The sequence below is a fragment of the Nestor notabilis genome, unplaced genomic scaffold (genome assembly GCF_000696875.1).
Source record: "Nestor notabilis isolate BGI_N333 unplaced genomic scaffold, ASM69687v1 scaffold7451, whole genome shotgun sequence".
Classification (NCBI taxonomy): domain Eukaryota; kingdom Metazoa; phylum Chordata; class Aves; order Psittaciformes; family Psittacidae; genus Nestor; species Nestor notabilis.
This window is the reverse complement of record NW_009916065.1, coordinates 2,660-29,533: the sequence shown is the minus strand read 5'-3', so window position 1 is coordinate 29,533 and position 26,874 is coordinate 2,660. Positions and strand designations below refer to the sequence as shown.

At 38.6% G+C, this 26,874-nt stretch overlaps 1 protein-coding gene across 1 annotated transcript; it reads right to left on the bottom strand.

Annotated features, from left to right (window-relative positions):
- Positions 1–357: 357 nt before the first annotated feature.
- Positions 358–19,032, bottom strand: NAMPT (nicotinamide phosphoribosyltransferase; the record flags this gene model as incomplete). The annotated part of the gene is made up of 10 exons (XM_010024427.1): positions 358–2,446; positions 4,176–4,310; positions 4,467–4,607; positions 9,907–10,026; positions 11,196–11,421; positions 13,437–13,573; positions 13,939–14,097; positions 14,560–14,688; positions 17,478–17,581; positions 18,876–19,032. Coding segments are annotated over 10 exons (1,422 nt in total), but the record flags the coding sequence as incomplete, so codon positions are not given.
- Between the last annotated feature and the right edge of the window lie 7,842 nt (positions 19,033–26,874).

The window sequence follows — 26,874 nt, the reverse complement described above, 5'->3', positions numbered from 1 at the left end:
TTTCACGTGGAAGAATTAGGATATTGTATGGTTCAAGCACTGCAGTCATTTCTGTCAACTCCTTGATGCCCAGAATGTCAAACCGCCAAACACAGACACACACGTATTCGGGTCTGAATAGCACCAGGTGGTTTTCTTTTTTTCCCCTTTTAAAGTTATTAACATTTAATAAAATAAGTGGTGTGACAACTTCCTGAAAGTGACATGCACAAGCAATTTGCTTCGAGTCTCCAACTAATAAGGTAAAAGTTTTAGACAATACTGAACAATTATGTATTTCACGGTACACAAGAAAGCAGTGCTTCCACAGTATATCCTCAGTTCTCAAGTACAAAAATATCAGTTATGGGTAGTCAATAGTTATCAAAATCTTTATTGGTAGAGAATGAAAGCAGCATTTACTTTATTGTTTTTTAAACCATACATCATAAAATTCCCTAGTACACATGGGGAGGAGTGAAATAGGCTCTGTACTATTTACCTGCTACTGATCCTAGGTCCAGATTTAAAATCTTTCCTGGCCAAATACAAACAGTATCATTAATAGCAAAGGGAAGGCAGTTCATCAGTGTGAAAGGTCAGCATTTAGAGACTTACTAAAGCACTATTTTTGAAACAATACATCACTTCAATGTATAATTACATACACTACAAGTGGAAAACAAGTTTTTATTAACAAGAACTATTGAGACTGGGCATAAACGTTTTAACCACAAACCCTGGAAACATTTATGGGTGCTTTGATGTGGCCCTTTTTGGCAAGAGAATAAGAACAATGAAGTATGGCTTTTCAATCTTCCTTTAAAAGCATGTTTTATAAAATTCTGTAGCTTAAATTTTAGAAGACCCCTAAAATTTTTCTGTAACATCATTTACTAATTAGAAGCATTAATTACATCACTAGATTAAGCCATTGGCTGATAGCTGATCACCAGCATAACGCAGGAGCCATTTGCTGTTGGTTTTTGTTTCTAAGGGAGGTACTTTTCTAGTGAGAGCCATCCTACAGTACTATCGAACATCTCAGAGGTTACTACATAGCTTCTCAAATAAAATCCTCAACAGTTTCATTTTCCAGCAGATACTCAAATCAAGCATATGCAGAGAGCAAATACAATCGAGTGCAGACAGTTCAAAAGTATCTCTCAAACACATTATTTTACATCTACCCTCTGCAAAATAAGAGCCCCTCCTCAGCCCAATGAGACAGGGCAAGAAGGGGAAGCAGGTCTGCCATTCATGTAGGAGTTTGGCTAGCATAAAGTTTTATTAAAGTTGTTAACAAAAATAGTTAAACATTTTTACAATTTAACATCCAGTCTGACAAAAGGCAAATCAATGAAAAAAATACAAAAAAGTAAAAAAGTGCACTACCCAGTCCAGTATTTTGCTTTAAAGTCATGTCACTTACAGCATATGAAAAATAAACCCAGAAGTGTAATTACTTTAAAATACACCGCTTCCATATTTCAGTATTTTACACATATATTCTATAGTGGAAGAGGAGATCTCTTAAAAATTTTACTCTTAAAATATTGAGGTGCATATGCCAAGTGGGATAGACTTGGCAAGTTAAGTTGCAGTAGAGAATCCTTTCAGATTTGGCATTTCATTTACATACCTTACTGTGCCAGCAAGGTCTGTAGTACCTAAACCTTCTAGTAAGAACAGCAATTTCCTTTAATGCAGATTTACTAATACAGACAACTACAAGAAATGGTGAGGTCAGCAATTCTATGGGATCTTAAGGAGATATGACTCCTGATTTAGTTGTCAAATGGTACGATGTCACAACAAACTTTAAGGCCATGTTTTATTTGCTGATTAATGGACAAAAGGCAATGGATTTCCCCCTCCACCAAGTATTTTCTTGAAAGTCTGTGCTCATAAAAATCATGAAAAGTTGGAAAGACTTAATTATTGAAACTTTAAATATATTTTACACAATCTTGTTTGTACAAAAATACAAGTTAAATATAAACATAAAGCAATCATGATAATTTTATGTAAATCCATTTTGTGATATTGTTATATATAAAAAAGTTTCTCAGCTCTGTCTCATTTGTGAAAAGATCAATATCAGATTGAATCACTACTGGCAAAGGGCCCTAAAAAGCACACTTTAGCATTAAATATGTTTTACAATGTAAGTACCATTTCCTGATTTCATCTTTTCTAAAGACTGGCAAAAGATAGGGCAGTATGTCCATAAACCAACAAATAATTTGGCTACGATGTCATAAAACACAAACACACAAATCTGTACAATAAACCCAGTAGCTATGCAGTACGTACTTGTTACACACACACATACACAGACATGGAATGAAACTTAGTGAGACGTCATCTCTAGTTCACTGTTCTTCAGCCTGGCATTTTGTCTTACTTCATCAAACGAATATGACTTCGTTACCTTTCCATTCTTAAATACGGTATGAAGGAGATCCTGCAAGAAACACCACTGCTTCAGCAAGAGTGATTGGGCAAAAACAACATGAGTCATACAAAGTCAAAAGTGAGCACCCAAACCAACCCTGGTAAGACTAGAGCTTCAGACTGCCAAGATACTAAATCTTTACAGCTTCTTCTGACACCTTTCACTAATGGTTAGGCAGAACAAAGGCTTAAGGCCACCCTGTGCACAGACAGAAGCTCTGTACTGAGTAGTCACTAAAGTGAGCTGTCCACATCTGGCCAAAGGCAAATACACACACTAAATATACTTTACTAGCTTACAAACTAGTAAGAAAGGTGACACTCAACCAATTAAATACAATCAAAGATTTCATTTAAGCCTCAGTTACTTCTTCTAAAGCAACCATGAAAAAATTAAAAATAATAAAAATCTTTCTTGACTGTCCCCTCTGCGCGTTTTGTGGAGCAGTGCATTAGAAGTGCTTGCAAACACACACTGAAACAGCAACAAGCACAGCTTAGCACAGAAGCTGTGCCCTTGTGCGTTAGCACTACAGCAATGCTGAGCAGGCGCTCCGCCTGAAGACCTGTTGCAAGGACCTGGGGCATTAGGGCAACGGGACCACAAAAGTAGGTTTCCCTGTAATTTCCCAGAGCGCCCCAGCACCTGTACAACAAAGAGACACCCCTAATGTCCCACAACTTTTTTTAATGAATTATTTCACCTGTCAAAAATGAAGGAACTATATATATTGCCTAATTCAGAGCCAAAGACTTGTGATTTGTTTCAAAGAGATTTCTCACCATTAGGTCCCTCCCTCTACACATATAAATATACGTATATATCTGATGAATGTTCATCACAAACATATACATGCATATTCATATATACATAACTTTGAAAAATACTTCTTCCTAGATGTGTTTTCCAAAACACATTACCTACAATGTATTCTGTCTTGAAATTTCTCAGATCTCAGTTTTATGCTTACTGTTACATAAAATAGCACACCTAGTAGTACTCCTCTGCCTAGCAGCACAGAAATGTGCTTCTGCATACCAGAAAACTAAAACTTCCAGCTTCTAAAGGCTTAAGTGCAAGTTGATAACTTATTTTCAGTCCTCTCAATTCAGAGAGAGACTCAACATGCTCTAAAGTTAAGCACTTCATTGCTTGCACACTGAAAATATAGAAGATATCAAACTGAAAGCCTGACATTGGCATAAAGTTTGTGCTTATTTTACTGACATAAATACTTCATTTTGCAGTTGTAAAGAGTTAACAGGGAAACTGAATTCCTGTTTTAAATTTACATCTTTGATAAATACCAGGTAACTACTCCATATACAGATCATTAACACCAGAAGGAACTATCTAAAAATCTCAGTGGTTAAGTAGAAACAAATCTTAGTTATGGCTGTTCCTCTCCCACCTCCAGCTCAGATCACTACTCAAATTGTGCAACATAGCCCATAAAAAACTACTTGGTAGCATATACTCTGCAACATTAGTTTTGGGAAAAAGCAACAATGTTCTCTTCTTTCTGAAGATAAACAAAGAAGAAATATTTCTAATTGTAAAGCCTGAACATTCAACTGGCACCCTGACATTCTGCTGTCACTGAATTTGGCACTGGGGACATGTGAGGTAATAAGAAGTGAGTTGAACAAAGATAACAAAAAATAAATTCTGAAATTAAGTTTTTAATTGAAACCTGCTTTTTCTCAGTTTGTGATGAATACACTTTGGAAATCCATACCTGCCCATACTCTTCAAGGTCTCCTTTTCCTTCTTCAAGCGTCACATAATCCCCAGCAGGTGTCCTATGCAATGATAGTCGTCCTTTCTTTGACCTTTTGTTTGGGTCAGCAACTGGATCCTTGAAGACATTTACCTAAAGTGAAGAGAGTGTTTTACTTCAATGGAGAGGGCTTTGTGGGGCTCGTGTACCAGTGCAGGTGGTGGTAGCGTAACAGGAAATGTCAAGAGGGTTTTCAAGTGGGGAGGCCTCTATTGAAAACACAGTGGTAGAAGCTGTACAAAGACTTACCCCGAGACCATTGGTCACCACGTAACTACACTTGAAGGAACAGTTTAAGAGGTCTCTGGTTAGTTTCTGCAACAAAGCTCCACCAGATCCAAAGGCAATATTCTCAATACTCCATTTATTCTTCTTCATTCCCTCTACAATCTAATAAAAGAAAGAAAATTATGACAGAGCATACTTTCAGGTGATGGCATTCTTCCATGAGAATATTATACTACTTAAACAAGATGCTTTTACAGACAATTAAACCAACTAACATTCAGTTTCCAGGAGATGTACGTAACAATTCTGTCAATACTTGGCAAAGTGTTTGCATTTTTAATTGTGATTTCAGCATGGCATAGTTGTAGAAAGCTTTTGCCTTAAAACTATTTATCATGCCAGCACATATACTTCCCAAAATAAGGGTAGTACAATAACACAGTGCTCAGACATTCAGAACTCTAAAGAAAATGAAAGACTTTAAGGGAGTATTTCAGAGCCTCCCAATTTCTCAGAGTTATGGGAAGACTTCAAAGCATAGCATGTGTCCTGAAACAGAGCAGTCATCTTGCTCAGCAACTCCAGAAAGTTATTACTCGCTTTGACCAATAACTTCAACTGAGCAGTTCTCCCAAAAATCACATTGACTAGAATTGGATCAGCAATTTTGGAGATGGGAAATGGAAATACATAAAGCTGCTCACAAAGTTTGCTTTGCCCATCTTCTCAGGCAGGTATAGATCAATGTGAACTTCACTGCTATCAGCAGTCAGTTAAAACTTACTATATCATTTCCTCCTACCCTCAGTTTATCCAAACATGACATCCTCTAGCCTGGAGTAATGGGTGCTAGTTCAGTCATGCTCATAAATGGCCAAGATTTTTTCCCCTGACCTGTTACCCTCATGACAGCCTGAAATGATGGTCATAGCTCCAACACAAGAGTGTTTGAACTCCTATCTCCTAACCATTTTACTAAGAAAAGTGTGTGAGAAAACTTCAGAGTGGGTGAAATAGCAAAAATCCCACCTGTCCAGATAAAAAGGAAGGTGAGAAACAGAATGGAACAACATAATCTATGGGGAACAGTGCAGTTTCAGAAATCAACGTCAGAAATCTGGTAATCTTCATTCTATGCAGTCTCAGCCTCCTGCATCAAAAAGAAATGTCAGAGTAACACTGACCAGAGCTGTTTCAGGAGCTACTGATGTCAAGCCACAGCTAAGGCAGGGACAGCTAAGGCAAATGAAAGTTTCATTCATAAGGGAAAAAAAGAAAAAGACAATTCCAACTTCAGAAAGTGGCTAATAACAGGTCACTAATGTAAGCACTAGAGCCTATTATTGAGAACAGAATACTATTTTGCTTACCCACTTAATCACATGCATACTGTCTCTTCACAGATACTCTCAGTCTGAATGCCAGACAGAGGCCAGGCAACAGCAGAGCTATCACCTTTTGAAGGTATGCTCTAAACACATCTCCACTACATTTTTAGCAGGGATTTCTGCCATAGAGATTTCATCAGTGAGTTTCTATCATTTTAATAGTACCAACTTACCCAGCTTCATCTAAGAAACCAAGGGAAATGAATCTTGGGCATTACCACCATGACTTTCACTTAAAAGAACACTTTGGAAGCTTCGTATCCTGAACAAATACCCTGTCAACGTATGACAGACCTGTGAATTTTAGCAGTAGTCATACCCTTTGGAACGGTGACCATGCACAAGAGGAATCCATATTTTCAGGTGATTAGGTTCTCCCAGAAGCAGTTAAAAGGGTACTCAAGGGGAATAAAGGATTAAAATGAATTAAGTTCTCCCTTAAGCATCTCAGAAGTAACAGAAGACGACAAAGGAAGGGTAAGAAAAGGGATTTTGTATACCCTCTACTTAAGCATAAGGACAGTAAGTACTGTAAGAAACCAGACTTGACTGGGCCTGGACATCAGCTCTGCTTATCTATGCTGTATTTTGAAAAGGCAAATGTAGGTAAACTCCACCTGGACTCTGATCAAGTTCTGTCCAGACACTGACCTAGCCTGAAGCCACGTGAACTGCTGGCCAAGCCTGAGCAATGTATTCTACTCCTTTCCTTCTCCAGTTCTATAGATTAAGTTTAGCATTGAAGTGACACCAACATGCCTGTAAGATGTAGCACAAACACCTGGAATAAACAACATCCTACCAAGGCTCAGACTTCATGTTCACTGATACATGTAGGTTAACAGATGCCAGTACAAGTATAGCGTAGTTAGGCCATGGCTGCTTAACCTTCTCGCCTGAGTGAGAAGAAATGTGAACCCCCTTCAGCTACTGTTCCTGCTCTCATTTGCAGATGGTTTGTTCATCTTGTGCCACAGCCACAACTCCTCACTTACCCTGGCTGAAGGATTGGCTTCCACCTTTCCTCTCCCAAGGGGTTTCCTTACTCTGACTGATCTTTGGCTGGTGAGGGGTGGGGAAGGGAAATCGAGACTAAGTTGAATGACAGCCCTGGCTCTACCAGGGACTCAGAGCAGAGGCTCAGGTAACAGCTTCCTTAGGTATGGGGAAGAAATTGCAAACAGCAGCAGTAATAAGGAAAAAAAGGGGGAGATCTGAAGCAACTGAAGCCTCCGCCAAAGGAAAACAACACTGAAAAATTTCTTGTCTCACACTTTCAAACATATACAGGGAGAACAGTTCAGGTGTCAAGGTTTTGACCAGCTTCCCCTGACCATTATGAACATGACTAATGTATCTACTGTGACTCCAGATTAGAGGATTTTCTTTGTATAAAAATTTAAAGACATCTGGAAATTGAATGTTCAAAGAAAATCCTTTGAAAGTGTAGTACATTGTGGAGTTAGCAGATTGGAATGATTTTAAAAAGTGAAAATGCTACAAGAAAGTCAGAAAAGGTTCCTTACCTGTTCTACCAGCATCCCCTATTAAAACAAAGAATTTTAAAATCCAGTTTATACTGATACAGAGTTGCTTTCTATGTTGCTGTTTCTAACTATTAAACTAGCAAACAGCTAGTTTGGATAGTCAATTGAGACTGATTTACCATTACTCATTCTAGTTTTTCCTGTTGTACCCATTACCTCTCATCTGACTCATAACAGTAAGTCATGCCTAGAATCTAAGACTGATATGGAGTAATGAGAATAATCACTTGCATAGGCTATAAAGAGTGGGGGGAGGGAAGGGAAAGACAGCCACAACAATACATTCATATAACTCATTCACGTAAACTCCTTTGTGAAAGGGATGAATTATACTGCAGAGTTGGGTTGGGTTTGGGTGGTTTGTCATTTTTTTTTGATGGCAAGCTATTACCCAGTCTTTCAGAAGTCAGCATGGTAACCTTGGGCTTTCTGGCATGACAGGATAAAGAGATGTATTAAATTCAATCATGACTAACATTAGGCTGCAAGATCATGGGTCTTTTTGCTCCAGCGTAACTTGGTAGTGTCCAATGAGAAATGCGTCTTTCCTTCCTGCCCGCTTCTCCCAGCTCAAAACAACAGTTATTTTCTCTGCTGTATTGTGCTGGTGAATGCTGGCCCATTTTGAGGGCCAATTTAATTCACTAAACCACAGAACTGATCACTTCTGGCCAAGTTAGTTTGCTGCTACATGTGTGGGCTACATTAGTTTAATGACCAGCGGCTCGATGACTAAAGCTGACATGAAGTGTGTGGCAAGATGAGAGTCAGGAAGGGATGAGAAGATGGCCACTAGGCAGGAGTGAGTTATGCCTGCTCTGTAAGTCTTGTGGAACTGGATCTCTAACCTCCTCTACTATGTACTGCGGGTAGACTTTTCCTCATAATCAGTTACAGTTTGAGGAAAACGTAAACAGGCAGATCATCTGAATAAAGATTTGGTCCTTCTGTCCTTCATCCTCCTCCATTAGCTGCTGGAATGATTTTCCTGCTCTACTTAGAACTTGGAGAGCAATGCATTTTTCTCTCTAATGTAAAGATTTTAAACACTAGTTGTACTATTTTGATTACACTTGATGCTATACGAGCATCCTTGAATTTTGTCCAGTTATTTCTGTAAGTATGTAACTTACAGAAAGAAACCTTTGAGTTCCTTACAAGAAAGAATTTATAGCCCAGTTTCTTTCCTGTCACAACTCACGAAGATCTCAACCACAACATACTTTGACTAACAGAGGCATCAGTCCTGTTAAACAGCTACTGAGATCATGCAGAAGTTTATTTAAGAGACTCATCCCCTGCTATCTAATGATAAGACGTTTTTTCCAGCTATTAACCTCCCATGCCTGTGTTCTGTTAAGCACATCAACACAGCTGCATATTCTTAATGAACCACATGGAACAGAAAATAAAGTAAAATAAAGTTTGCTTTAAGGCTGTTGGAGGAACAAAGTGTAGTGCATGAGTGCACTACAGCTGGCATAACAGTAACAATCTCAATATTAACTGCTCTCTAAGGATCTGGGTGACAAATTTGATTTCTGCCACTGAGGTCCACATTACGCGCCCATATGAGATGTGCAGATAGTTTCAGACTAACTAAAACCCAAGCCTGATGTCTCTTTTGAGGAGCAGCAAAAATCAACTTTGTCAAGAGGACCCTAAGGATGTGTCAATCTAGAAAGCTAAGAAAAGCATCAGTAAAAATCAAGTAAAACTAATCTTAAATTTATTCAACTTATTTCTGGTTTTGAACTCTATTACAGCTGACGATGAATGATCACAGACAAACCTGATAAAGTCAAGTCCTCCTCCTTTTATACACCTCACCTCTGTGGTTACTGAAGTTTATACCTTTGTGACCATATTATATTACCAAGTATCTCCCATCTAGTCAGTTGTGGTGAATTTGTAACCAGTTTCACGCATTCAGCATCTACTAAATAACCAATTGTTGTCTTGATGGAATTGCACTTTTGACTCAGACTACAATCTCATCTGTTAAACATCCTGGGCTTTCAACAATCCATATTCCACTAGTTGCCTTATCAATGAACTTGCCTCCCTTGTTTTTAAAAACAAGTCTCCTTCAAATCTACGCATTCAATATCTGAACACTTCAGATGGTACGTAACTAATGAGCCAAACCAGTTAGTTACTACTCTTCCTATGGCACAGCAATCATGCAGCGTGCTATAGGTATCAATGAAAGGACCGAACACTGCCAGACTTTGATCTGAATTAGACTTGACAAGCAGGATGAAAGCAAACAAAAGGAGAGACAGTGGGAGAAGGGTTACAACAGCAGGATTAGCAAATGCCTTTTAGGTTTTTTTTATGCATCTTAATAATTCCCTGTGGAGTTTTAATGAATTTGTTTTATGCATTAGGATATCCTGTCAGTGTTGAATGAAGGGCAGAGTGGGGTCAGCAGTCTCTGCTGCAACATCTGACTAGTCATAACCAAGTCCAGATTAAATATCAGCATTACCAGTGTCACCCTGACACATGAACAGGATCTCCTACCTCTTGCAATGTGTTGATATCCACACCATCCCCTTGAATAACTCTGAGATACGGTGGCAGCAACTTGTAGCCTTTTGAGTTCTCTGTAATGGGAAACTTCTTCCCTAAGATCTCCAAGACCTATTGAAAAGGGAAACAGTTCAAACTAAACATACGAGCCTGCCACTCCAATAACGAAACAACTTCCACATTTGAGTCATGCTCTCTCAAAAGAAGAAAAATCCATAAGTATACCCACACACCCAGCTCTAAATCTGCCCAGTTAGGCACAGAAACAAAAAGCATGCCAGTCATTGTGGTGGAAGCCATTAGATTAAAGCAGTCACATACCATATGACCTTTACGAACTTGTACCCAAAAGCTGATCAGAACCCCGCTTCCCTCCTTTCTCTCTTTGGCTGCTGTGAGATTTTGCTATTAAATGTGTCAACTGAACATTCTGCTCTTCTTTTGACCTCCCTTAAGATGGTGGATGAAGCCTTCAGTTTTCTGTGATTTTGTTAGCCACCAGTAATTAAAATGAAACACTTCAGTTAGGAGTTTTTCTTATCAGCTCCGGTAAGGATTATTCAAAGTTCATGTGTGATGTCACTTGTCCCAAAAGAAAAGTGATAAAGCTGTACGTATTTGATTTGATAGAGTACCAACATAACTAAAACCTCCCCTACTTTCTTAATAAAGCAGGGCTGACAACTACTCGAAGTCAGAGATATCATTAGCTTTTATTATAGAACTGCGACAAGCATTGTGCTCTCTAAGGAGCTACGAGGCAAGAAGCTTGGGAGTCACATGCCACCGACTTAAATGCACGTCTTACACAAGGGAGAAGAGTGCTAAATTTGTCTTTGTAGCATAAACCAGTAAATTACAGTAATGCACAACTAAACTTAGTGGTAATAAGCCCTATTGGCCTGGCATCTACCAATATTCAAGTTATTTCCTGTTTTATCTGTCATTAAGCGATGAAAGTTTCTCCTTATAGAACCATTTCAGCATCATTAGACCAGCAAAACTGGTAACTATTGTAAAAGCTTCAAGAATGGTATGCAAGAATGGGTTTGATGATGAAAAAGATTAAGCTATTCAGACTGCAAAAGTTTTCATGTGTATACTGAGATGAGGCAAATGTTTACAATTTTACATAGGTCCAAACTACCCAGCATCAACTACATACTATACATATCAATTTAGAGCATTCTGTTTCCTATGTTTGTTAGCCAGTCATTACAAAACAAACAACTGCCCTTCCCAACAGTGTATATCGATGGCTTCAAGAAAGGATTGATTACCTTTAAAACCGTGTCAAGGGGATTCCCAGAATCTGGTCTAATAATAAGCGGTGCCTCTGGACTTCGGGCTTCAATTATATGCCTCAAGTCATCACCCCATATTTTCTCACACGCATTGTAAATGTCGTAGCTGTCACTAACCACAGATACAGGCACTGAAGAAAACTGTGTCACTATGTGTTCAAAAGCATCTTTTTCATGATCTTTCCCCCAAGCTGTTATGGTACTGGAAAATCAATTGAAAAAAATCTGTGTTAGAGCAGCATTAATACATAAAACCACATATTCTGTATTTCCTACCAGCAGCAGTTTAAGATAATGATAGGCAATATGATTACAAGACAGCACAAATTATGTGCTTATCAGCTCTGTGTTGCAGGGACAGTAAATATACTATATACTAAATAAACAGCACCCTGTTATCTTTGATAAGTGAGACAAACACTTGACACATGAAACTTCTTTCACATGTAAATGTGGTTTTTTTTTTTTTTTTCTTTTCTTTATTCATTTATTTAGTATTTGTGAGTTATTCTTAAATCTGAAATTCAGGCAGTTGGGGAACTACAGATGCAAGAACAGAACATCTGCCCTGGCAACTTCAGACTACAAAACGGGAAGCAGAGCACTAACAGCATGTGTTAGGAAAACTGTAGGAGAAACCACTATTTATTCTCTTTTTTAATACTGATATAAAACCATTATGCTCACTCATACAAACATTCTTCTAGAGGAACCTCAGGGCATTACCCTTGGTACAAGGGTACAGGCAAGCACATAAAATAATGTTGCTAAGAGAGGTAGTAGTCACTGAATGCCAGCTGACCTGCAGTAGCTGTTCTGTATGTGGCTGTCACAGGTCAGCCAACGTAACCAAGTTCAGTAACTAAAAATGCTCTCATGCAAAGCATATGTGTGCAGTAAGAGCTAGTGGGCATTGAAGTTTTACCATAATATGCCACCATTAACTACTGTATGAAGAAGCCCCAAATCACAGTAGTGAAAAGACAAAACAAAATGTGTTTCAAAGAGGCTGGGACAGCCCAAGGAACCACTCTGGTGGCATGCCAGAGGTAGGCACAACTCTCGAACCACAACCTCACGTTGGAGAACAGTAGAACAACTCTGGAAGAATTCACATCTTTTGCACAAGACCCTTTTTATGTATTAACTTGGAAAGGGTGACTGCAGTCTGCCTTTGGCAATGTGAACTTTAACTAGGGCAGTTTAAGCTGTCCGCTCACATACCAGCACTTCAATACACTGTGCAAAACACACTTATTCTCTTGACTCCATGTGCTTGCTTTCATTACGAAGAATTTCATAGTTGCTTGGGCCATCATTTTTGGACTTGACTGTAGTACTAAGCTAAGAGCTTCAAACAAAATTTGTCACTTCTACTGATCAACAGGAGTTCTAGAACAGCATTACAGCAATGGTTCAGAAAGTTACGTGTTTCTTTAAAGAAGTCCACTATCCTATGAGGGCTGTTCGTGTAAGCCTTTCTATTATCTGTCTTGCAATCGTAAGGGAAAATACTTACTATTTAAAAGCACTAGATTTCTTACTTGATAGGAAAAATATAACAATCCCTTCCTTTATATTCTGCCCATTTCAGTTTGCAGACATGCAACTAAAATCCAAGGATTTGTATTCACTTCTGAACTTCTAAAGGATTTAGATATAAAAAATTAGAGCTTTTAATCTCAAATGTCTGTTTGAGATCAGTTCTTTACTTTCAAAAAACTCACTCACAATTCCTAGTGATAGATCAAGGATTTACCATTGGCTAAATTAGTTACGCTAATAGGAATCTTTAGACCAACTGCCTCTTCTGGAGGGAGAAGAGTCTGGGAGAATCCAGAATTGCAACTTACATGCTTTTTGCATTTTATGATTTTATGTTTAAAACAAAGTTCAAAGTTCACAATGTAAATCCTCAATATCTACTTTAACCTGTAAGCCTTCAAGTTCATTCTAAAAAGAATCATCCAAATTTACTCAGACACTAAGATTATAGTTAAAAACATTTAAACACACTGTAGTTAAGAACAACCATGCCGCAGTTGTGGCCCTCAAACATACAGAAGTATCCATGTTGAACTTTGGCCTCAACAGCTGGATCAGTCATGGCTAACACTGTATAAGTGAAACAGCTTAATACTTCTGGATACAAAGATGGATAAGAAAAAAAATTGCATTTTGTTAAGCTATTTTAAAAAGACATTCCAATATCCCTACCTGTGTTCAGCAGCTGGAACAGAATATCCTGGAACCGGATCTTTTGTACCGTAGTACTTCTTAATTAATGCAATTCCTGCTACAGTGTCTGTTCCTTTGAAGTTCACCAAATGAGCTGAAGCTCCTATCCCTGCAGTCTGAAAAAGATACAACTTTCAGCTGCCATGCCAAATATAGGTGCCTAAATCCAGTCACTGCCTAGCACTAGTTTGTAATAGCAAAACTGACTTGGCTCCTGTTTCACCAATAACCTCTTCATGCATTTACAGAGTAAAGACACCTTCCACATAGAAGAAACCTCTCCCAGTCTTCTGCTACACTTTAGACACATACCTCTCCCCTCACCCCAGATCTCCCCTCTCCACAGTAAGTCCAAACACTGCACCCTATGCATTTGCAGTTTCACTGCTCAACAAGGACACAACTGGCAACAGATAAATGTTACAATCATTTATAATTAAGAACAATTAGGGTCCTCAAATTATCAGACAAGGCATATTACCTCTTGTGAAGAAACTCCTCTGTAGCCAAAGTCATGCAGTTTATACTCCAGTCCTTCTAAGCTGCCAGACGTCTCTAGCAAATATTTGGCCAAAATCTTCTTCTGCTCTCTCGAGTTTGTAGCAACTGTGATTGGATACCATGACTGCACAAGAATGGTCTAAAACAAAATCCATCACATTATTAGGTGTAGGTTTGCTTAGGACTTGAAAATCCCCACTTGGCATTTAATCAGGCACAAAAGGGTCTAATTATTTTCATCACCTATGCCTCAAAAAGTTTGCTCTAGAGCTAAAGTAATTACCCTTTACAATACCTTTATAAGGCAGGCCAGGTATTGGCCATCTCCAGAGTTATCACTCCTAAGCTACAGACACAATTGCCCCCATCCTCCTTTTCCTGTGGATGAAAGCACTAAGTTTTTCCTTTAAATTTGTCACAATCTCTTCCCACGTAGGGGAAAAGGTCTGTGTAGGAGTACTGAATAAAGAATTCGGGCTTATTTAAAGCAGAAAATGAAAGCTGACAGAGATTGTCCCCTTAAACCAATATGTGATTCAGCCTTTAATTTAAGTGCATTAATATTTACTTAGAAAAAACAAGTAAACTTTCCAAAACTTACCTCAATCCAATTTGTGAGCCAGTAGCACTCTGGATCTGTGTTTTCTACTGTGAAAAGAACATTTCCTCTGGGAATTACAGAGCCCTCAGGAACAGCCTTTATTTCTATAGGAAGATGGCCATCGTATTTCTGTGTAAGAAACAGTAACGCTGTTAGACAACAGGAAGGATTAGGACCTATCTCTTACATTCAACAAAAATGGATTAAAGTCAGGCTATGAGTTTATTTATAAAGCTTTCTTCTTATTAATTTCTTTCAGCTCTAAAAGTTTTTGATATAAAATATTTGTTTGCATACCCATCAGCCCAAATACACAAATAAAACCCCACATTTATCAAAGATAGGTGGAAAATCCTGTAACCTAAAAACAGTCTCTTAGCAAACAAAATACTGGTTATCACTTGTACTCCTTGTGCAAATGGATGCAGGAAGGTTTAAATACGTAACTTCTACCCACAGAACAAGAAATACTCACTACTCAGTTTTCTGCAGTGCTTTCACATTAAGTAAGCTAACAAAAAAAACCCCAAACCAAACAATCACTCCAAAACCACCCCATGTTAGGTATTATCTAGGGTTTCAAAAGGAATCTCGTTTTGCTTAGTATAGCTGTATGCTTTGTTAGTTTATAAGAGCAGGATCCATCTAATATCTATTTCAAAGAATGTTTTATCATCTCAATTATTCTCTAAACATGAAATCTCATCTTGAAGTGTCATTTTGTCAAATTCAGTCTTTCATCCCTGAAGGACTAAACACTGTGTGAAATATGCCTTTTGAAAAAGAGTAAGTTGCAAACAGCAACCTCAGAAGGGTAGTTATAACTTTCTGAAAGAGGTCTCCAAGCCAAACTGGTAATACTTATTTTTGTATATTAATATTTTTTGACAGACTATTCTTTAAAGGCAATAAAAATTGCATTAATTCAGAGTAATTACACTGATTCATAAGTAGCATCTAAGCTTATTCTTCAGTGCCCCAAAGACATCAGAAGTGTCTTCTGCATTACAGTTTAAAAGTTTCTTTGAAAGTAAAATATGCTGAAGCAAATTGTATTTATATAACCACAGTGTTTAGTTGTCAGACTGGGAGATGTCTGTTCTGGATTAACGAAGGACAATGAAGTCTTCAAAAAAGCTCAAAATAGTTTATTAGTGATTCAATGAAGACAAAAGTATAGTTAAGAGAAAGAACAAAACATTTCAAAAGTTGCTGTAGGTGTTGATTTTGTCCATGGAAAAAAAGCAGTATGGTCATTCCACAGCACTATGCTATAGCCCTTTTCAAAATTGTTAGGTAGATTCAACTGGTACAATTCAGGGATTACATCTCAAACACTTGGATCAATTCCTGCCAACTTCCAGCCTTCACACTACCCCCTTGCTCTCCAGGCAGTCCATTCCTCTCTTCCACTACTTCCCCCATCAGTATTTACTCATTCGTTTACTCTCAGTACAAATTAATACATGTACTTTTCAAATTCAGTTTGGCACTTCACTCATACAGCTACTGCTCCCTCTACTTTACCAACACTACAGGTTAGGTAACAGAGCCAGAGAGCAAACTGTGGTAGGTAGGTGAACTAAACAGGAATTCAGAGAGCAGAAGCAGGGTCTGTGTGTGCATATGGGCATACAAAGACCCAAAGGATACATACACTTCCTGTTTGAGACCCACCAGCATCTAAGAAGTGAAAATCATATTAGTTTATTATATGCACAATTTTAACACGAAAAGCTGACAAAGGAATAAACTATCTGTACAAGGGGTATGCAGGAGGACTTCTTTTAACTAAACCAAAAGTTGATCAGAATTAGTTAAGCTTCAAGTGTAGACAGACATAAAGCATTAAAAGTGTATTAATTCAGTCTGGTCAAAAAGGGATCAAGGTTACTTTAAATGCAGAGGAAAGCAGTTCACAACGTATAACACAGCCTAAAAGGAAACACAAATTGAATTTGCATCTGAAGTTACTTGAAATGGAAGCAAGTGCTCTACAAACCTCTCCATAGTTCCCTCCTAGAAAACAGGGCGCTTATTTACCTTGCTGCCATTTGCAACATTTAATTGAAATTCACTTTTCTCTTGCGCACTTTATGGTCCACCCTGGTTGCAAGATGACATCCAGATGTTATAAGACAGATGCCACCATAAAATAATTGCAGTCAGATTATCCAGGGGAAAAAAAAATAAACAGAAAGAACTAAAAAAGTGTCTTCAAATACCAAAAATATTCATGCACTGGAATCTACACTGGAAGTTAGCATTTAATTCATCTGCAGATATTAGAACAGCTTTGATGAATGCTATTAGCTGAATCTGCTGCTTTTACAGAGAAGAGATGTTTGCAATTACTGGAAGGCTGACACCTTTTGAAACAAAAGGAAAAGAGGGTAATCGTGGAAAGACTTAATTTGAATGATTTCTGTGTCAGAAGTGCTCAAGCGTTGTACTTCATAATAAAGTTTAAGTTAAATATTTGAAAAATTTAGGAAACAACTGAACAAAATACACGTTTTCTGGAAGTATTTACACATGCAAGAAGTTGTAATGCTTTCTGCATTAGAATAAATGGTTATGATTAGGTACAGAAAGTAATGTAAATGATGCAAGCAACCACTAAGCACTGTATTACATATGGAGACTTGGCAACAAGCCCTCTCTTATACTAGCTGGCTGACGGCAACCATAAATCCTTATTACCTACAAAGCCATATTTGGCATCTGAAAGGATGAAAATTACTTTTCTCTATGGAATTACAATTACACAATTACTCTTTGACAGCTGCTACTCCCTGTACACTAAACATAAAAAGCTAAATTTATCCAGTCTTTACTACCATTAAAATGAGAGACTGCTCTACAGTTGATTCACAAATCCTTCCTGATGATCTCATACTATTTTCATGAATTTTTACCTCCAGAATATAGTTCCATCCCTTTTCATTGAAGACATCATCTTGAAAATGCTCCCTATATACTTCTTTGGCTTCCTTGATTTTCTCTTTGGTCACCACTTTACCTGTAGTTTTAGAAACAGATGAAAGCTTAGAAACTTAGGATATCCACCAATTTATAAACTAAATAATCAAAAGGTTCAGACACAGAAAAGTCACTTTGCCTCCAAAAAAGACATGAAGAACATGTCAAATGCAGTCTACTAGTTATGTTAAAACCCAATTTTACTTGCATTTATTATACTGATCAGGATGCTTAAGAAACCAACCGGATAAAGTACACTCGTGGCTTGCAGGTGACTCAGGAACAATTTGAGGTTATTACTCTTTTGTGATGGTTAAACACCTGTCACGAGCTTTAGTAGCAGTGTTTTTCCCAGAGGAATGTGATGACTGTGCAAGTTGGCACATGCAACGAGACATAACCAGACCAGCACAAGGGTTAAGCTACGCTGCTCCAGGGAGAATCCCCATGGAGAGGTCTTACAACCAGTCTTTGGTTGTAACCACCTTTTGATAGGAACTGACAGATTAACCACATTATTTGAATGAGCACTGCTACTGCTGTAGGACCAAACATCTACTGCAAACATGAGAAAATAATCCTTAGAGAAACGAGACAAGATTATTGAGTGTTTCGATTTTAATGGAATTCCAATCTTTGGTGGAATTGGCAGAGTTATTTACGGATTCTGGATCAACAATGATATTCAACCATATGACTGAAGTTTTCCTTCTGAAGCTTGGCAGAAGGCAATTTGTATTTAGGTCACAACAGGTGATATTTGCTCACAATGCAAAAAAAAAGCAAACAAACTCTTAAATGGCCCCAAGGAATTTTCAGATGTTACTCTTAAAATTGCCAAGATTGAAAACACTTTCACACGTACCTGCCGTATTCAATGATCTAAGCAGAGTGGCAGTCAAAATTTAAGGGAAATTAAAACCATTATTAGTTTACACAGTAAATAAAATACAGTCTGAAGTTTATGTTTAAAATACAAAATGTATTTTTCCTTGAATCTTTCTATCTCCATGTGATTCTATGCACAGTCTTGCTCTACTTCCATTCTTTTCAACTTAGCCCACTGAAGCTGGGATGGATATGAACACCTCTTCATTTTTAATAAACCACAGGCATGAACATACATACTTAAGAGGTGTCTGAATTAAGAAGTCAATACCATTTTATGAGGGGGGACATATCATTTTCAGAATCATAAATCAGACCTTACACATGTCAATACCTACACCGTATCAAGATAATCTGGAATTGTTTCAACTATAAGACTCCAGGCCTGAGGAAAAATTAAGATATTTATTTACAAGTAAAGTTTTACTGGAATTTGAGACACTTACCTTTTAAGTATTTATTCAGAATGTACTGCAAACCATAAAAAACAGTTTCTTCGTATTTCACTTTCCTTAATTTGGAATTTTCAGTCTTCTTTTCACGACATTCAAAGTAGGAATATACTTTGCTTGTATTAGGTGGATATTGCTTGTAGTGTGTAACCTACATTAAGAAGAACTTCAGTAAGAGCTTAAAACATCACTACAAAGCACAAGAGAAATTGTATTTTCACATTAAAGGTTAAAGTAACTCCCACCCCTTCTGGACTATTACTATTTATCCATTCACACTGTACATGGTAAGTATTTAAGGGATTTATCCTTTTTTAGCTGCCTTCAATTTTCAGTTCCAAAGATTGTCTTCCCTATCTTATTCTTTGCTTCTGTAAAACCTTTCCCCTAGAGTAATCTTCACGGTCAGGCCTTCCACTCCCCTGATAACTTGGCTGTGATTAACTTGAAAAGACACTGGCGAGGATTTTAGGAGCAGCACTGAGCACTGATCTTTCCATCGTCTTTACTTACATGAGGTTTTCCAGACCAATCAAATAAACCCCAATCTTGTCATTGCAAGTTTTCTGCCTTTACTTCAAGCAAAGCACTGCAACATAGGCATGTAATGGAGCACAAACCTATTCTGTTCCAATCCACTGCCATTCAAAAGCAGAATGCTTAAGAGTAGCACTGTTAGACCCAAAGACAAACACTGGCTTTTAGATTTAGTTCTAGTTATTAATAAATGTCTCACTCCACAAATTATAACATGTCCTTTCCTAGTTCTATGCAGAGCTTCCAAAAAAGTAAATCACACTGCCAGCTCACAGAAAGCTCTCTTCAGGATATCATCATGTTTAAAGGGAAAAAACACCAATAAAACTCAAACAAAACACACACACACAACCTCCCTTCACCCCTCTAACTGTGCAGCAGTAAAGAATACGCTGTTTGACACGTCTTTCTAACTAATAGGAATATGAACACACACACATACAACTCCCTTACAAAAATTATTATTAAATGGACTCCCAGACAAATGACATGTAACAAAACATTAGAAGGTTCATTCCCAGTCAGGCAGAGAGGAGAAACTCCTTGTTTTGTTTGCACTGTTACAAGGAAGTTACAGCAACAGTACGAAAAATTTTGTTCTTTTTTATGACTGGGACTGGACTTTTTCATTTGGTGCTTCCTCATGATTTGATTGTACCACCTGGGAACTCTGCTTATTTCCATTCTCCATCCTACTGGCATGCTACATTTTCATGATTTCAGAGTAAACACTAAACACAGACCCCACCAGCTTCAAGTGTACATAAGCAGACATCCCAGGAACAATTCCCCAAACCAATACCTGACTTCTTTGTGTCAAGCTATACAGCTAACCAATGTAATGCTGCTGTTCCCACCTCAACAGTTCAAGCAAAACGAAGAAAATACATCTGTGTGTGACTGCCTACTCAGGTTTCTTTAAAAAAGTTTAAATATCCAGTTTACTAACTTTGGGCAGGTTGCTGAAGCCAACACCTGTCTTATAATGAAAATACACATGATCTTAGACTCAGCCTTAAAAAAAGTATTTTACTTTCGCAGTTCAAAGACATTCCATCAGCTAAATGCTTCTCTCTATCCATTGGTTTACAGTTCCAAATTAGCTTAAGGTATACCGAGTAGACATTTTCCTATGGTGCTTAAAGACAGGGTTTTTTAGGGACCTCCCATTCTAGCTCTGCTTTGAAACATGATCGCAAAACACAGTGCTCTGGCTGCAAATGAGAACTGGAGGTCTGAAATCAGGCTGGAATGCTAACAGCCAGATTTATCCTTTATGTAGCATACCTGGGGAAACAGTTCCTCCAGACTACCTTGCGGGCAGTTTCAACCTAAAAAAACTCCACTCAAGTTCATAAAACATTAAATCACAGCTTTAGCTAATTCTTCTGACATGAGATTACATCTTAACCTGAAAATATATACTGGGTAGTGTCCAGAAAATAGTTATTTCTAGAGATTTAAACATAAACAAAAGTTTTGTGCTCAACAGAAATGTCATTTTATCAATTAAATTGCTTCAAGCCCTTGAAAGAGATCATGAACTAATTTTACAAGTTATATGCGTAAGATTCAATTATATTCTTCACACATTAGAACCTGTTTAAACAGTGAAGAATGTGCACCCCTGGCAATTAAGATATTTACATCTAAGCAGACTTTACATCTGTAATTTTAAACAACTTGTGCTTCTTTTTATATTCCACAGTGCTGTTAATTTTATCTATAAAGCTGTAACACTCTTCGGGTGTCTGCAAGGCTTTGCTCAGACTACTCCTTATTTAAAGACATAATCAAAAACTTGGAGAACCATGCTTTTCAAGCACTGCTTGCGGCAGGCATGCTGTGTAGGTATGTGAGAAGTTAACCACAAGACCTACATCCCCTTCCACTTATCTGGCCATCTGTTTTGCTTCCAAGCTCTCTCCTAGCTGGAACATCTGCCCATAAAACATCAAGGCTGCTCTGACCGTTGGCTGGCATTTCTGGACTACGAGGACATGGGGAAATAATACCCATCCACCACAGTGATGCTCAGGAGGCTTGGCATGTAACAAAATTCCCAAAAGATCAAGCTGTAGGGATTGGGAACAGCTCACAGGAGACACAAAGAATGCCACTGAAAACCAACCAACCAATCAAACAAACAGAAAATCCCAAAACAACGCAACACCACAAGGCACTCGGGCAATGAAAACGATGCTCAAAAAAATGCCTAAGCTTTCCTTGTTGTCAGATGAAGTTTTGCATCTTTCTGTACTCTAAAGAAGAGTAGAAAGAACAAACCAGTGGCAACACACGATTTTGAAATGTATTTTATGCGACTTACAGATTGAGACAGTATTGATAAATCTATGCTTTCAGTTATGGGATGACAGAAACAGGACTTGTACAGATGGGCTCTTGATAAGTAGAAGTGACTATAAAGCCAGCAGGAAACCTTCTCTACAGAAAACAAACAAACAAGCAAAAACCAACCAAAGACCCACAAACAAAAGTCCCTACTGGGATGAAGAGACCCTTATGAGAAAATGAAACACCAAAAATATCTTCAAAAGCCTTTTGATATTTAGTTCAAAGTCTGTGGTTTAGGTTTTGTCTACAAAAAGCATGACAACCTTTGAACAACCACCTACAACAAGGTTATATACTATGACTGAAGCAGAACACTTTTATTTCAGTTGTGATAGCTCCTTATTAAATTTAATCCAAATAAAGGCATATTCAGGAGAAAGAATCCCTCCACAAGGACTAAATCTACTTAACTAAATCAAGTTAGTCATCTGAGAAAAGCCATAAAGTGCAAACTGCATTTAGATCAGCCATCCAAAAAACCCACTCCAAACACTGAGAGTTAAAAGATAGGAGGAAATTGACAAGTTTCATCACAAAACAGGGATGACTGAGATGAAAGCTACATTTTCACAGGCTAGGTAATAAGGCTGTTGGCATAAAAGCCAAATAATCTCATAGTCTACAAGCTTTGTTGGACAAGAGACTGCAGTGAAATGACTTTGAAAAGTTATTTAAATCTAAGCAACTCGACAACCTGAAAACATGAGAAAACCTGGTCTCACATGAGAAGTCAGGTATGGCCAAATTCTCTGTTGGTGGTTTATTCCTGGTGCTCATCTAGGTCAGATGGGTGCCAACATGAAGCATCAGAAAGATGTTCCTAAGCCCTTTCTACAGCGAAGAAAACAAAACGCCAAATATCTAGCCAGTAGGATCTTGCCTGTACCGTAACTCTACAAGAGATGATACCAGTTCAACTAAGAGGTTACTCAAACATTCTGGAGTCATTTTGAGAAGTCTTTAGTGCAAAATGTGTACAGAACAACCCAGCTACTGAGCCCATGGCACTGTACAGCTGCAAACATGAAGAATCAGAGGGACGGGTAGAAGATGAGCCAGAAGCAGCCTGACCCTGGAAGCTAGCGGCTGGGGCATGCCAGGCCTGAGGATCCTCACTCCCATATACAACTTCCCAGGCTAGATGATTTTACTGTCGTGGTGCTTCTGGCATTTACACTGGGCAGACTTCGATGAAGCACCTCTAAATCCCCACCAGTCATGGTATTACATGTTATTTGAAAACACTGTGGAAAGAGGCTGTGATTTGAAAGTTTTCTTTACCAAAACCTTTACAAAGTTTAGCCAATGGAGCAGTTAAAAGCAAAAGGCTGTTAATAACCTATATTGAAAACAACGTTGTTTACAACAATGGTTTAGCTGGTGAACTAAAGAGATGATTTAATAGTAGACTTGGCAATCCTGATGCAACAGTTGGACCTGATGATCTTGAAGGTCTTTTCCAGCCTCATTGAGTCTATGATTCTATGAACTGGTACTTAGGAACAAAGGAAATGCTTTATCAGATACACCTCACTACATAGACATAATTAACTGCAATTATTAGGTAGCACTGACCCCCTTCAGGAAAGAAAAACCAAAACCCAACAAAACCCCACAACTGTGACTAGCAGTTATATTCAACAAGGATGCTTTTGTAGCTTTCAAAGCAACCACAAAGGGAATGTATGCCACAAACAAAAGTGGAAATGAAAACCAAACTGAAAGTCAGAGTGGATAAATGATAAGCTTATTTGAACAAGAGGAAAAAATATCAGAAGAATCAGTCTTTAACGCAACAAAAAGAGCATCAGCACCAGCAGGTAACATGCAAGACACTTGAAGTAAGTAAAAAAAAGAAAAGTAAATCCCCCCTCAAACCTGAGAATCAGTACAATCTTATGCTTCATCAGGGATTGTAGCAATAGGACAAGGGGGAGTGCATTCAAACTTAAACAGGGGAAGTTCAGGTTAGATGTAAGGAAGAAGTTCTCTACAGTGAGGGTGGTGAGGCACTGGAACAGGTTACCCAAAGAAGTGGTGAATGCTCCATCCCTGGCAGTGTTCAAGGCCAGGTTGGACAGAGCCTTGGGTGACATGGTTGAGTGTGAGGTGTCCCTGCCCATGGAAGGGGGGTTGGAACTCGGTAATTTTAAGGTCTTTTCAAAGCCAAACCATTCTGTGATTCTATTTGATTATGAGAGCTTCAAATTACCACGGGAAATTAGCCTTAGAAAGACTCCAGACCCCCTGCATAAGTGAAGCAAATGCAGACTAAGATAATGTTTAAGAACTAAAGTGAGAATATTGGGAAGTATCTGCTCTCATGAGATGAGGGGGATAAGCTAATGCAGGTTATGACTGAAGGTTGATCTTATACCACTTTTAATATCTCTGTATTCTAATTCAACCATCATCTCTTACATGTATTGAAAAATAAGAAGTACAGAGGTGAGCAAAAAAAAACCAACCAACCAACCAAGTTAAGAGAACAGTCAGTAATAACAAAACTAAGAAGAGCACACACAAACAACTGAATTCCCGTGGAAGCTGCACATTATCAGCAGAGATGCTGTTAAGTGACCACATTCACATTCATTTAAAGAAACAAGGTCAGGTGTAAGCACTAGAACAGGATGTATTCTAAATTGCTCAGAGAAAATACAAAAGGGAATGCTTTACAGTGGATCTTTTTACCACTAAAAATTTCTGTGTGTTCTTGCCATGGTTTAACCCCAGCCAGCAGCTCAGCCCCACACGGCCTCTCACTCACTCTCCTCCGGTGGGATGGGGGAGAGAACCGGAAGGGTGAAAGTGAGAAAACTCGTGGGTTGAGGTAAAGGCAGTTTAACAGGTAAAGCAAAAGCTGCACAAGCAAAGCAAAAGCAGGAATTCATTCACCACTTCCCATGGGCAGGCAGGTGTTCAGCCATCTCCAGGACAGCAGGGCTTCATCACACGTAATGGTTGCTTGGAAGGACAAACACCATCACTCCAAATGTACCCACTTCCTTCTTCCCCAGCTCTATGTGCTGAGCATGACTCCATATGGAGTGGGATATCCCTGGGGTCAGTTGGGGTCAGCTGTCCCGGCTGTGCCCCCTCCCAGCTCCTTGTGCACCCCCAGCCTGCTCGCTGGTGGGGTGGTGTGAGGAGCAGAAAAGGCCTTGGCTCTGTGTAAGCACTGCTCAGCGTTAGCTAAAACACCCTGTGTTATCAGCACTGTGTCCAGCACAAATCCAAACCATAGCCCCACACTAGCTACTATGAAGAAAATTAACTCTAGCCCAGCCAAAGCGAGCAGAGTTTTGCATCCAAGATTATCAAAAAAGGTGACAAAATGCCTTATGCTTACTGTTTACACATTTGTGAGTAGTCATCTGTACTACTTCACATACTGCTACAAGTTTCTTGTTCCTTCATGAAAAAAGTAAAACATTCACCTTTTCAACAATGAAAGCTGTAATGACTCCAGAAGGGGATACTTTCAGTTAATTTAAAAATTGGCTGGATTCTGTATTGTTGCACTGTTCCTTTAGAGCAACGATGACTCGGGGTTTGTAACACGACCATATGACTGCAAATCAAAACGTGGAAGATAACGCATCTAGATAGAGCAAAGATTGCTTCTTACGAGGAGCATCGAGCCAGATGCTTTTCCATTGACAGAATTACAGGAGGTAAGAGATCACATTCACACCACCACCACAAGATTTTAATTAAAAAATAATAGCTATATGGGCTTCTGCAAAGAATAGTTTGCAGTCATTAAGTACTAGTAGAAACCAGTAAGTTAAGATTACGGATGTGTCTTCCTTGCATGCCTCTAGCCTTCTAAAGAATATAGAGGCTGTCAGATCCAAGAATAACACACTCATGAGAAGTGCTTCAGAAGTAAGTGGTCTCCTCCATCCGTGCAGAGTAAAAGAAGTCATTCAAAGTGACAAATATTTAAAATCAACATGCAAGGCATATGGAGTTAAAACATATCTTTCAGGCTTCCTTGAAGCGTCCAGAAAGAACTGAATTCTGAAACAGATCTCATTCATAGTCTAGATAGCAAGTCAGCTCCTTCTATGGGGTAATTGCATGGCAGCTTACTACAGCTATCAGCTTAATTACGAAACATTCCAAGCAACAATAACACATTTCATTGGTAAAAGCAAAATAAGCTATTATTGCTTTAGAGAACAAGGTTCAGTCCTCATTTTGATAGCCGTTACCCACATGCAGTTCATGGTCCATCCAACCCAAGACTGGTATACACCAGTCACTGGTATCTTGCAACTGAACAACACAGCTCTGCTAAGCTGATCCTTTCAACAGAGTTTTAGACTTGCATGTACCCTGAAAGATTTCTTGCCTGTTCAGAAATAAATAAATATGGGATAAACAGAGCATTGGGAATCAAAGATAAGGAAAACGGAGAGCTGGTGTGTCACCAGCATCAGACTAATGAGGAATTGAAGGGCATAGACCCTTTTGCTTGGGAAGCACAACAAGTGAACAGAACCCTCGCTGTCACAGAGGGGCAAGACTGCAGGGACTTCTTGGTATAGACACAAGAGTAAAACATCATGCAGCATGAACAGCGAGCTTCAAGCAGCCTGCTGATATCCCCTCTTGTAGCTCTTTAGCAACAATGATTTTGACTTCAAGTAATACTGAGTCACTTTACTATTAAAACCTCATTGCTATCGTGGACATTCACACAATTAAGTTCCCCAGATAACATTACATTGACATATCTCCTGAAAGTCTTAGGAGTCAATGAATTAAAAAGACTGCTGTTATTTATCAGCAAGATGCACACACACAGTACCATATGCCCATGCTGAGACTCTGAGGGGATGGCATATAATACCCAACACACAAGAGGAATTAGACTGTTGGGGGATTTGGAGACGTTTAAGAATATGCAACAAAGTACAGAAGAAGAAATGGAAACCTAACTGATGTAAAAGCATTTTATCCTGTCATGGAAGCTGGAGATAAACTGCACCATTTGATGCCTGGCCTCAAAATCCTGGAGCACTTGTACAATTCAGTAAGTAAGAGAAGCTCAGTAATGCAGCCAGAGTGTAACAAGTGTTTCTATATATAA